Source organism: Lepus europaeus, chromosome 14 (genome assembly GCF_033115175.1).
Source record: "Lepus europaeus isolate LE1 chromosome 14, mLepTim1.pri, whole genome shotgun sequence".
NCBI lineage: Eukaryota > Metazoa > Chordata > Mammalia > Lagomorpha > Leporidae > Lepus > Lepus europaeus.
In genome coordinates, this window is record NC_084840.1 from 62,111,621 (window position 1) to 62,124,495 (window position 12,875).

A 12,875-nucleotide genomic window follows, 5' to 3' on the forward strand; every position below is an offset into this window, starting at 1 on the left:
TTTTGTCTAAATTTCCCTCGGGGTGCTACAGTAAAATTTTTCCTGGAAGTAGGTATATTTATTTTATATTGATCAGTGATTTAAAACACATTTTTTGCCCTCCTTTCCTTACTAGCAACATTTCTCTAAGAGTTTTATGTTATTCAAAATGCCATACCAAACAAATGGTTTCCTACCATTTCAAATAAGCTTTTTTTTAACTCACAAATCTAGTCATTTGACTGGAGCCCTTGCGGAATCACTGGGAAAGCTGACAGTCTGGGCTTGCCGTGCCCGCGTGCTCGTACTCTCTGCCCCAGCCTCGTGCTAGGCTGCTCTGTGAAAGTGTTTTGAAATGGTACCTCCGTGTGTGTGTCTGCTGAAAACACTTTCTCCCCAAGTAGAGCGCAAGTTGCATTATGACAGTGACGATTGCTTCTGTTCTCTGGAAGCCTCCAGAGTGGTTCGCACAGTACTTTCTGCACTGTGTGTATTCCACACTGTGCGTGGAGTGGTGTCTGCAACCCTAGGGTTTGTGAATGGCACATCCCATTTTAAAACTAAAAGTGAATTGCTGATTCCATGCATTTTATATAGCTTGTTTTTGACCATCAGGCAAGAGAATTAATTCCATTCTGCTTTTAATTGGCACCAGGCAGACATTCTGTGATTTTAGTTGAAGCTCATATAAACTTTAGCTACCCCTTCCGTCTGTACGTACTCCCCAGTATGCTGAAAGCTTATTACAGTTATGGGGTTGTTTTTGAGGGAGGTAAATGTAGATATTTAAATATCGTTGGTACAACTGTGATTTTTCTTTATCAAAGGAAGGAAGTGTTCCCTCTTCCCAGGCGCTTAGATCAATCAGCAGTAAAATGTTGCAGTGTGATTGGCTTCACAGTGCGATCTAAAACCTGGCCTTGGAAGAGCTCCGAAAGGTCGGGTGCTGGCTGGGAGTGAGCCTCTGCCAGCAGAGTGAAGATCAAGAATGTGCTAGAGAGCAAGAATGTGCTAGGTTTTAGCCTCTCCCCACGTTCATGTTGAAAAGAACAGAACAGAGCACAGAACAACCAAGATCTGTGTGGTTTTGATTCCCTTCTTTCTTTTCTGTCATTGTCACTTTCTGGGTTGCTAGGCTTGTGGATTGATGTCTAACACTGCCCATGGTGTATTTGTGATTTGCGTTTTGTAATTAAGAGGAACAATGGGAGTCCATGGGGTCTCATTATATATAATGGTTGGTTTAATTTGTTTCACTTCTATCTTGTTAATTGTAAATTGATCATTAAGATTTGAATTCTAATCTGTCACCAGGGTTGTGAGTATTGAGGCTAGAGCAATGATCCTGGTTTTAATCACTGATGATGAGAAACAAATTTTATAATTTTGGTACATATTGCAGTTCATATATTTTAACACTGTATTTTATGGTGTTATAAATATTGTTAAATGACTTTTAGTGTAGTTTTACTGTGTGGACTATAATGTATAAATTATATTACTGTTTTGGCAACAGTAGGTATCCAACTGTGTGAGTTTAATTGAAGTAAAGAACACACCACCCGGTTGAACTATTTTTTTTTCCCTTGCATGTTTAGATGATGTAGGTTGTGATACTACAAAAATTATACTCTACAATAGGAGACTAATATTGCCTTCTGCTAGTTGTTAACAAAAGCCAAACCAGAACCTAAAGGAATAAAAAATTAAGGTGTCATGTTTTACTTTAGAATCAATTATCATTATAATCTGAATTATAGTAGTAAAATATTTCATGCAAGTGCAATTACATAATATAGCTGGTATATGAAAAATCAGAGAAAAGTTCATGCTTCTATAAAGCCAGCAATTACCTAAATTTTCCATGAAAAATGGATTAGAGTCAATTATCCTTTTAAATGAGCCTCGGGTAACCATGCTACAAATGGATCTCAAAACTAACACAGAAACTTGTAACATTACTCTTTGAATTTTGCAAATTACTGGTTCTATGACTATATCAGGAAGCCTACACAGATAAAGGATGATATGTGTGCACATAAAGAAAATTTTTATTTATTTTATAGAGATTGATAGGCAAATTAAAATTATAAAGAGAATATCAAAATTATGCAAAGTGAAAAATAGATTATTGCAATAACACACTTATAGTAATATGAACTTTACATGTAGCATTTGCATTTTTGTGATTATGTAATTCAACCTTAATGCAGAGAATTTGGAAAATACAAAGAATTAAGGAAAATTTTTCTGTAACATGACCATCCAGATAACTATTGTCAATTTTTGACATACTTCCTTTCAGTCATTTTTCTGTGTGTATGTAAATATGTTAGGTATGCATACTGTGATTGAGATTATATAATATATACAGTTTTGCATCTGCTTTTTTTTTTTTCTTTTCTCTCTCTTTTTTTTTTTTTTTTGGACAGGAGGAGTGTTTAGTGAGAGAGAGAGAGACAGAGAGAAAGGTCTTCCTTTTTGCCATTGGTTCACCCTCCAATGGCCGCTGCGGCCGGCTCATCGTGCTGATCCAAAGCCAGGAGCCAGGTGCTTCTCCTGGTCTCCCATGCGGGTGCAGGGCCCAAGAACTTGGGCCATCCTCCACTGCCTTCCCGGGCCATGGCAGAGAGCTGTCCTGGAAGAGGGGCAACCGGGATAGAATCCGGCGCCCCAACTGGGACTAGAACCCGGTGTGCCGGCGCCGCAAGGCGGAGGATTAGCCTTTTAAGCCATGACGCCGGCCACATGCATCTGCTTTTTACCTAATATCATCTATTATAACAAATTTTTCCACATTACTAAATACACTGGAAACAAAAAAAAAATTTTAAAGCTTTATTTATTTATTTGAAAGGTGGCGTTACAGAGAGGGAGAGGCACAGAGAAGTCTTCCATCTACTGGTTCAATCCCCAAATGGGTGCAACAGCCAGGGCTGGGCCAGGCCGAAGCCAGGAGCCCAAAGCTTCATCCAGGTCTCCCACAGGAGGGCAGGGACCCAACTACTTAGGCCATCTTCTGCTGCTTTTCAGGCACATTCTCAGGGAGATGGATCAGAAGTAGAGCAGCCAAGACAGGATACCTGCACTGGCTTTAACTTGCTGTGCCTCAACGCCAGCCCCAACAAAATTTTAATTGAATCATTTGTATGTGTAATAATTCATTAGATTCTCAAAGAGTGTGAGGCAGTATTGCACAACAGTTGAAACTACTCCATTAGAGTTGGACAGACTAATATTTGTGTCTGGGCTTGTCTACTCACCATTTGGGTGACCTTAGGCCAGTCATTAAACTTCGTATTTACTTTACAAAGAAATGAAAATAAACAATTACCTGTAGGATTGAGATCATTAATGTAAAGGATGGATTCAACTATTTGGCACAGAGTAGACATGCAATAAATATTTGAGAGTAGTATCTGATTTTTTTTTTGACAGGCAGAGTTAGACAGTGCGAGAGGGAGAGAGATAGAAAGAAAGGTCTTCCTTTTCCATTGGTTCACCCCCCCAGATGGCTGCTACAGCTGGTGCACTGCACTGATCCAAAGCCAGGAGCCAGGTGCTTCCCCCTGGTCTCCCATGTGGGTGCAGGACCCAGGCACTTGGGCCATCCTCCACTGCACTCCCTGGCCACAGCAGAGAGCTGGACTGGAAGAGGAGCAACCGGGACAGAATCCAGCGCCCCAACAAGGACTAGAACCCAGGGTGCCGGCGCCACAGGCAAAGGATTAGCCTAGTGAGCTGAGGCGCCAGCTAGTATCTGATTTTTTATGTACTTCTTTAAACAATAATGAAATTGAATATTTTATAAATATTGGTTGACAATTTGTGTTTCTTCTTCCATGAATTTTTTTTTTCAGATTCCTTATACTTTACTGAATTGGATTTTGTTGAAGAGTAGAGTTAGTGCTTTATTTATTGATGCTTTTAATTTTTATTTTTGTTACCTTTTTGTAAAAACATTCCCATCCTTTGTATTTTTTAATCATTAAAATTTATTCTTAGAGCAGTTTTAGGTTCATAGAAAAATTGAAGAGTTTCTATGTATCTTCTGTCACCATATATGTCCAACCACCCATACTATCAACATTTACATTTATATTATGAATTTTTTCAAAATCAAAATGACTTAAAAAGTTCAATGCATACTCATTGTTATAATTCATAAAATATGAAAAAGGGAGACCAGTGTTGTGGTAAAGCAGAGTAAGCCACTGTTTGGATACTGGCATGCCATATTAGGCCAACAGTATGAGTCCTAACTGTTCCACTTCTGATCCAGCACCGTGCTAATGTCCCTGTGAAAGCAATGAATGATGGCCCAGGTACTTGGGCCCCTGACACCCACTTGGGAGACCAGGTTGGAGTTCCTGGCTCCTGGCTTCAGCCTGGCCCATGCTAGCTTTTGTGGCCATTTGAAGAGTGAACCAATGTATGGAAGGAGTCTTTCCCTCTCTCTCTGTCTATCTCGCTCTCGTGCTCACTCTCGCCATTCCTCTCTAATGCTCTAACTTTTAAATAATAAGTAAATAAATCTCTTTTAAAAACATGGGAAAAGATGAATAAAGAAAAGGAAAAACATTCCTAATCCTGAACACTCAGAAATAAATAATATTTGGTATACTTGTCAAAATATTTTTAATTATAAGATGGAATCACATTATATGTGTTAATTTTTAATATTTTTTCTTTCTTAACAACATATCATATTTTAGGTCAATAGTAACACTAATAAATAGCCACATTATCTGGATAGCATCTTGATCTTCCATTGTAAAAGCGATATAACTGATCTATTGATAGATATCTGGATAAGTTTCCAGGCAAGGTTTTTCTTTTCCTAGAAAAAATGCCATAATAAGTATTCTCACACAGCTGCAAGATTTTTTTCATACCCACACAGCTACAAGATTTTTTTCAAATACATGATTTTTATTTGTAAAATTATTATATTCTTATACTATAAAATTGATTTTTGTGTGATTTTTCTTTTTAAAAGTACATTTTTCTTAAAAAGTACCTGAGAATATTTAGGTATTCTGTATTTTATGCTAATCTGCTTTAAAGATATATTGTCTTATTTTAAATTTTTATTATTGCCTGATATGATAAGGAGATAGTAATTTTAGAAGGAACATTAAATGTAAAGTGTATTATAGCTCCCTCTTATTTATTTACGTTGTTTGTGATTTTTCAAAGGAGAAACATAAATCATTATTAAATCATTAGCAATAATTGTGCCTTGGATAAACCTCATTGGCTACAATACTTCCACTGTACAAAGCTGGACTATTTCAAATATGGGTAGTTTCTTATCAGGAAAAGCAATATAGATTGAGCAGTTGATCTGAACTTAAAAGTACAATGATCTATGCCTTCATATATAATCTAGTAAGATAGATAAGACACAAAGCACAATTCAAAACAAAAAATAAGTATTTTTTAAAGACTTATTTATTTATCATTTGAAAGATAGAGTTACAGAGAGGCAGAAAGAGAGAGAGAGAAGTCTTCCATCCACTGGTTCACTTCCCAAATGGCTACAATGGCCAGAGCTGGGCCAATCTGAAGCCAGAAGTCTATAGCAGTGAATTGGAACCCTTTTGTGTGTTGTTTGCAACTTTGAGAATCATCTTTTTATCGTTAAGCTTTGAGATCTTTATTATAATATGTCTTTGGATAGACTTGGTTGAGTTGAATCTGAGCTTTTGACCTTCCTATACCCGAATAATTGTATCTTTCTCTAGCACTGGGAATTTCTGTTATTAGCTCTTTGGATATGCTTTCTATCTCTTTGACATTCTCAAGTTCCTTTGAACCCCAATAATTCAGATATTTGCTCTTTTCATAATGTCCCAAAGTTTCCATATGCTTTTCTTTATTCCTCTTAATTGCTTTTACCTTTTTCTCCTCCAGCTGTGTGTTTTCAGGTAGTCTGTCTTCAAGTTCATTGATTATTTTATTTCACCTACTCTGCTATTGATGCCCTCTATCACAATTTTAAATGTCATTCATTTGAGAAATAGAGCAAGAGCAAGAGCAAGAGACAGACAGATGGAGTTAGAGAGTTTCCATCCTCTGGTTCACTCACCAAATGCCTGCAACTTCTGGGGCTGGGCTAAGGATGAAGCTGGGAACCAGGAACTCAGTCTTCCAACATGGGTGGCAGGGATCCAGCTATTTGAGCCATCACCTGTGTCTTCTCAGAATCCAGGTTAGCAGGAAGCTGGAATCAGGAATGGAGCTGATACTTGAACCCAGGCATTCTGATATGGGATGTAGGCATCCCAACATCATCAAACACCCACCCCACCTTTTAAATTGTATTGGTGTACTTTTCAGTTGAAAGTTTTCTTTTTATTTGTTTAAATTACTTCCATTTCTCTGTTAGACTATTAAGTCATTTCTCTTGAAATTCATTTGAGTTTCCTTAAATCAGCTATTTTGGTTTTGGTTTTTGTTTTTTTAATTACTCAAAAGTTTCATGTTTTTATTTAGCTTTCAGACTCTGCTTGTGCCTTCAACACTTTCACAATGATTTTCTGCTCTTCAATAAGGAAAGTGAGCTTGATCTGTCATGGACACATTTAGCACACATGGAACCACCACAGGCCCTGTTGACATGTTTTTTCATTTTAGACAGTCTCATCAGAACTTTAGGTCTCACAGTATGAACCCCACGAAGTCTTCCTGGGTAAACACCACATACTGATTCTGGTGCCTTCCCAACCTCTTAGTATAAAGGTGAACAATTTTGCTACCAAGAGTTCACAACTGTCTGGTTTTGTTGGAGGCTATATTATAGGCGAGCCTACAGCAGTATGTCAAATGCTGGACCATTGTGACCACCTCTAAGCACCATCCCAGATGAGAAATAGCTATTTGGAAATTTCTATGTAAACATTTGAAAACTTTAATTCCTACATGGTTAGTTTCTTGTACTTTATTTTATTGGTTAGGTGTGGTTGCAGTTCCTTGGAAGTTCTTGACACTTGTCGGTGTATGATACCATTTGCACACTGAAGGATTAGTTATAATAATTAGCTTAATTTGTGGCTGTCCTTCTAGAAATTCTAAGCAGTCTGCTAAGTTTGTCTGAATCCACAGACATGCTATTTCAGCACTAGATAGTTCTCAAAGTTGAGATTTGCTTTGGGTCTTCTCTTGATGTTTATTCTCTCGTTTCATGCCTACAATATTCCCCAAGATTAGATTTATGCCAAACTTCAGTTAATATATTGTTTAAAATGAACTGGAGAAATGCCCAAAAAGGGATAATGCATTCCTAGGAGCCTCTCTTTGTGGCTAAGGTCAACCCACGCTCCTAGTCCTATGGTTACAAATGCCATGATGCTAGATCATGAGCCTACAGACACCAATGCAGTCTAAGGGTAGGCTGTAATCTGTCTGCTGAGGTGGACTCACTGCTTGACGCTGCTCCTACAAACAACTGTCATACTGGCTAGGGTGTAAGATTGATCAACTAGGGTCATGGAACTCCACTTGGTCTTAACACAGGTCCAGAGGCTCTGTTTGTAGGTGCTGGCCTGGAAAGAGGGGTCATTAGGCTCTACTCAATGTTGGGTTTTATCATCCTGATATTGAGTCCCAAAACAGTCCTGTGGTTTCTTGCTGTCTGTCTGAGTTTACAGTAGGAATAATTGAGGAAACTCCTCAGCTAAACAGACAGACACTCAGTGGGTCACACATAGGTCTTACAGTCAACTGTAGGCACTGTGCAATCTTGGGTGTGCTCATAGGCCCAGATGAAGCTAGTGGTAACATACACCAAAGCAAGTCCTTCCCACCAGAATACAGGTCCCCATCTGATACTGGGGCAAGTCCAGAAACTCAATTCATAGGCACTTTCCTGAGGATAGGGACTAGTAGGATCTGCCCAGTGTTGGTCTTTAACAGCCTTGCACTGAGTCCCAAGACACAGTCCTATAGTACTTTGCTGTCTGCTCAAGGTTGGAGGACAGTGATAAAGGTAGTCTCTTGGCCACCCAGACTGACACATACCTGGGTCTGTTAGTCAGTGGGCCCTACAGTGTCCCGGGGTTGGATAGAAGATCTATTTGAATGTTGGAGCAGTGTACTGAAATAAGAGCACAGGTCTCTCCTGACACTGTAAAGGTCTAGAGTCTGTCCCAGAGCACAAGCCTTGGAGGTGGAGTGCTCTGGGCTTTATCTGGTGTGAACCCAGTTCTGTGCTCCAAGGTAACTTCTGGAGCTCCCTCTCCTGTGCTACTCTGCAGTAGCTGGAGTCTTGCTCAATTTTCTGGGCCCAGATAAGTTGATACATAAAATTAACCATCACGGAACTGTTTGATTTTAACCATATGCGCTTAAATTGGCTATGTTAACTAAAAGAAACTATTATAGAAATAAAGCCTTGAGCTGCTTTTTTAGCTCTCTGGTGACTGGACAGTAAGCACTCAGTAAATATTTGTTCAATGAGTGATAGTCTTTTTAAAAAAGATTTAATCATTACCACTTTAGTCTTGTTCTTTAGAAAAGTCATTTCTGTCTGACACTTGAGTCCCTATAATTCATATATCCTTCTACTAGATTTTGCAATTTCTGGAAAAAAATGTTTATACTTTTTTACACTATTATATTTAAGCTTTATTACACTATTATACTTAGAGTTTAAGATAAGTTTAAGGTTATACAATAAAATATACTCTAATATAAGAATTTTTTAACATCCGTTATTTCTGTGTTTTCATCTCTAGATCTATGAAAGCTCAACTCATTCAAGAAAAAAGGTATACTTATGACAAACTGGAAAAATTACAGAGAAGAAACGATGAATTGGAGGAGCAGTGTGTCCAGCATGGGAGATTACATGAAAGAATGAAGCAAAGGTAATAAAGATTTAATAATCAGCTGATGTTCTATAGATTGCATGTGTTTAGTTCATAAGCAGAGGAGGAATTGTTGTGGAATAAATGGAATTTATGATAATTCTGATACTCAGTAACTTATACTTTTAAAAAGATTTATTTATTTGAAAAACAGTGAGAGAGAGAGAGAGAGAGGAGGAGGAGAGAGAGGAGGAGAGAGAGGTGAGAGAGAAAGATCTTCCTTCTACTGATTCACTTCGTAAATGCCCACAAAGCTGGGGCTGGGCCAGGCTGATTCAGGAGCCAGGAACTCCATCTGGGTCTCCCACATAAGTGGCAGGAACCCAAGCACTTGGGCCATCATCTGCTGCCTCCTAGGAGCATTAGCAGGATGCTTGATCGGAAGCAGAGACTGGACTGGATCCCAGACACTTCAACATGGGATGTAGGAGTCCCAAGTGGCAGCACAGCCTGCTCTACCACAACACCCTCCCCTTCTGATACTTTATTTATGCTTCCTTAATTTAGGTTGTTCTTTTTATGTACAGAGAGGAGAGCACATCTCTTATTATTCTCTAATGATATAAAATTAGGTAGAACAGTGGAAAAAAGCCATCCATCTTTATAGTACATGTTGATAATATTGTAATATGGAAGAATTTCACAACTTCCCTTCTAGAAATTAGGTTTTATGTGCTGTATGTAAGATAAAACTTGTAATAGGCTTAAAGAGGTTAAATGTCTTATCAGAAGTTGTACTGGTAGTACTGCTAGAGTCAGTACTTGGTCACAATCAAAAGTTGTTTCTTTCCAGTGGTGTTACTTTGAGTAAGTCACTCAACCTCTCTGTCTGTTTCCTCACCCAAATATTGGTAATAATATCCACTTTGATATAACTATCAACTAAAGCAGCTGGCTCATGTTAGCCACATACTACATGTCAGCATTTATTACTCTCTTTTTCCTAGAGAAAGAAACTCCACTCAGAGAAACTGATGGATTTACTCAACGTGACAATGGAATAAAGGTGGAGTTTAAACTTCAATCTTAATTTTGACTCCAAATTCTTTCTCCTTTTTATGCAGTATTGGATTTGTTTTTCTTTTTGGTTTTTGGTAGTAAATACAATCCCTTTTATCTTTTATGAATATGCCATTTCTAATTTCTGTATAGTAGTGGATCTTCCAGGAATAAAAATCTGAGCTTTATATAGCCAAGAATGAATGGTTTCTGTAGATTTGGACCTTAACGCAGCAATCACATGTATTACAGAAGCCGTGAACCTTCCAGTAAAAATGGTTTTCTTCACCTCAGACTTTCCATCCCCACTCTATTCCTTAGCTTCCCCATGCTGTCTCTGTTTCAAAACAGTTGTTGAATAATTGAGGGAAAATGAAAATGGTAGGGCCAGTGTTGTGGCAGCAGGTTAAGCAGCTGCATGTCACATCATCATCTCATATCCAAGTGCTAGTTTGAGTCCTGGCTGCTCCACTTCCAATCTAGCTTGATGCTGTTGCACTTGGGAAGGCATCGGATAATGGCCCAAGTTCTTGGGTCCCTAATACCCATGTGGGAGACCCAGATTGAGTTCCTGGCTCTGGGATTTGTCCCAGTTCAGCCCTGGCTATTGTGGTCATTGGGGGGTGAACCAGTAGATGGAAGTGTGCACTCTGTCACTCTCTCACTTTCCTTCTCTCTCTGACACTCTGCCTTTCAAATAAATAAATACATTTTTATAAATGAAAATGTGATAGACTCCTTTTACTTTTTAAGACTCAAAGTAAATTTCTCCTCCTAGGGAGGGGGAGATATTTTTACAACTTTGATTACTTGCTTCATTGAATAAGGGCAGTCAGAAAATGACACCATATTTCAGTTACCAAAATATTAAAATATGAGTATATTCATAAAGTAATAATCATTCATTCACTCACACATTAAGATATTTACTAAACCCAGATGTTGTTCTCAGCCAAGGCTCAGCATTCATTTTCTATAGGTTTAGAAAGTAAATAGTTTTGACTTTGCAGGCCTCACCTGGTATACTTTTTTTGGTTTTTTATTTTTACAGCCCTTTAAAAAAGTGAAGACCATTCTTAGGTGGAAGACCAAAACACAAGGGCCATAGTTTGCCTTGGGCCTTAGTTTGCTTCCTGTACTAGGGAACCAAGGCATGATTTCTAGCATTTCATATTTCACCTTTGCATATTGCTTTAGAGTTTACAAAATGCATTCATGCATGTTGTCTTATATACCTTGAGGCAAACCTGGAAAGTAGCTATTGTTATCATCTCCATTTCCATATGGAGAATTAACTCAAAAAGATAAACTTGCCAAGTGAAGCTAAGAGAGTAAAGTAATGATTCATTCATCCAACAGATATTTATTGAAAATTGCTACTGTGTGTCATGTTCTGTGCTACATGCTGGCAATAAAATAGCCAAGTAGTTCCCACACTAGTGGAGGTTACATCCTTATAGGAAAGGTGGCTACTGACAAAAGGATCTCACAAATGGCTGACTACAATAACGATCAGTTCTATAAAAGAGAAACGCTTTGTGATACATTTAAGAAGGGAACTAACTTCTGGTCAAGGAAAACTTTAAATCTGTAAACAAGAAGGTAAGGAGTATTACCTTTCTGGAGCAGAAATGGACACACACTGCCTTAGCCCACAACTCAGTTTTAATGGCCCAGAAACATAGTACTCCCCATTCATTTCTGTGTTGTTTCTGGCTGCTTTTGTGCCACAAGGTCTAAGTCGTATAGCTGAGTCAGAGACTGTGACCTCTTGACTTGAGCATGACGTTTTTACCATATGATCCTGTTCTAAAAAAGTTTGGCTACTCCTGTGTGGTAGAATGAGAAGGCCATGCCAAGGTGGCCACTGGCAAGTGAGTGTCAGTTACTCAGGAATGGCTTTGAAACCCACCTGGCAATGGAGCCTGCCTGGCAACAGGCTGTGATTGGTTGGGGCATAGACCGCCCCTTGACCAGATTGGCTGGTCTTGGCTATATAAGATGTTGTTCCAACTGTAATAAACGAGTCTGCGGGCTGCTCGCCTCAAGCCTGCTTTCACCCAACTCCCGGAGTCTGTGTGGTGATTCCTGGCCTCTTGCCCCCACCACGCTGCTCCTTTCAGAAAGGAATCCACTGCAACATTGTTGAGAAATCAACGGCAACACTCCTGTTCTACTGGCTCAACAGGCTAATCCTCCGCCTGCGGCGCCGGCACACCGGGTTCTAGTCCCGGTCGGGGCACCGATCCTGTCCCGGTTGCCCCTCTTCCAGGCCAGCTCTCTGCTGTGGCCAGGGAGTGCAGTGGAGGATGGCCCAAGTGCTTGGGCTCTGCACCCCTTGGGAGACCAGGATAAGCACCTGGCTCCTGCCATCGGAACAGCGCGGTGCACTGGCCGCAGCGCGCTACCGCGGCGGCCATTGGAGGGTGAACCAACGGCAAAAGGAAGACCTTTCTCTCTGTCTCTCTCTCTCACTGTCCACTCTGCCTGTCAAAAAACAAAAAAAAAAAAAAAACAAACAAACAAACAAAAAAAAAAACTAAAAATCCTGGGGTAGGATATATAAACTTTTGAGGAAGAGAAAAAAGTGTGTTTGTAATATAAAGAATAAGGAAAAGAGTGGCATATGATTAGGTTGGAGAAGTAGGTAAGGGCCATACCTAAATGTGTGGCCTTTCTTTTTTTTTTTTTTTTAAGAGACCTTTTTTTTTTTTTTTTCCTATTACTAAAGGGAAGAAATAAAAAAAAATTTTTTTAAATGTGATCAGTTTCTCATTTTAAAAATAGGATTCTTTTTTTTTTTTTTTTTTGGACAGGCAGAGTGGACAGTGAGAGAGAGACAGAGAGAAAGGTCTTCCTTTGCCATTGGTTCACCCTCCAATGGCCGCTGTGGCCGGCGCACCGCGCTGATCCAAAGACAGGAGCCAGGTGCTTCTCCTGGTCTCCCATGGGGTGCAGGGCCCAAGGACCTGGGCCATCCTCCACTGCCTTCCCGGGCCATAGCAGAGAGCTAGCCTGGAAGAGGGG

At 39.4% G+C, this 12,875-nt stretch overlaps 1 protein-coding gene and 2 pseudogenes across 7 annotated transcripts in view; 1 reads left to right on the top strand and 2 right to left on the bottom strand.

The window, feature by feature from the left end:
* SDCCAG8 (SHH signaling and ciliogenesis regulator SDCCAG8) overlaps positions 1–12,875 on the top strand; it is a 272,939-nt gene that overhangs the window by 183,497 nt on the left and 76,567 nt on the right. For 5 of the 7 annotated variants that reach the window (XM_062210707.1, XM_062210711.1, XM_062210706.1 and 2 more), the window contains one exon: positions 8,718–8,849. In XM_062210707.1, the coding sequence (XP_062066691.1) occupies positions 8,718–8,849 (132 nt within the window). Of the gene's footprint in view, positions 1–8,717; positions 8,850–9,796; positions 9,856–12,875 lie in introns of all 7 variants that reach the window. The other 2 variants (XM_062210712.1, XM_062210713.1) reach the window with 1 other exon arrangement.
* LOC133774089 (U4 spliceosomal RNA) lies at positions 5,203–5,265 on the bottom strand (annotated as a pseudogene).
* On the bottom strand, positions 6,474–6,819 carry LOC133773826 (large ribosomal subunit protein eL34-like; annotated as a pseudogene).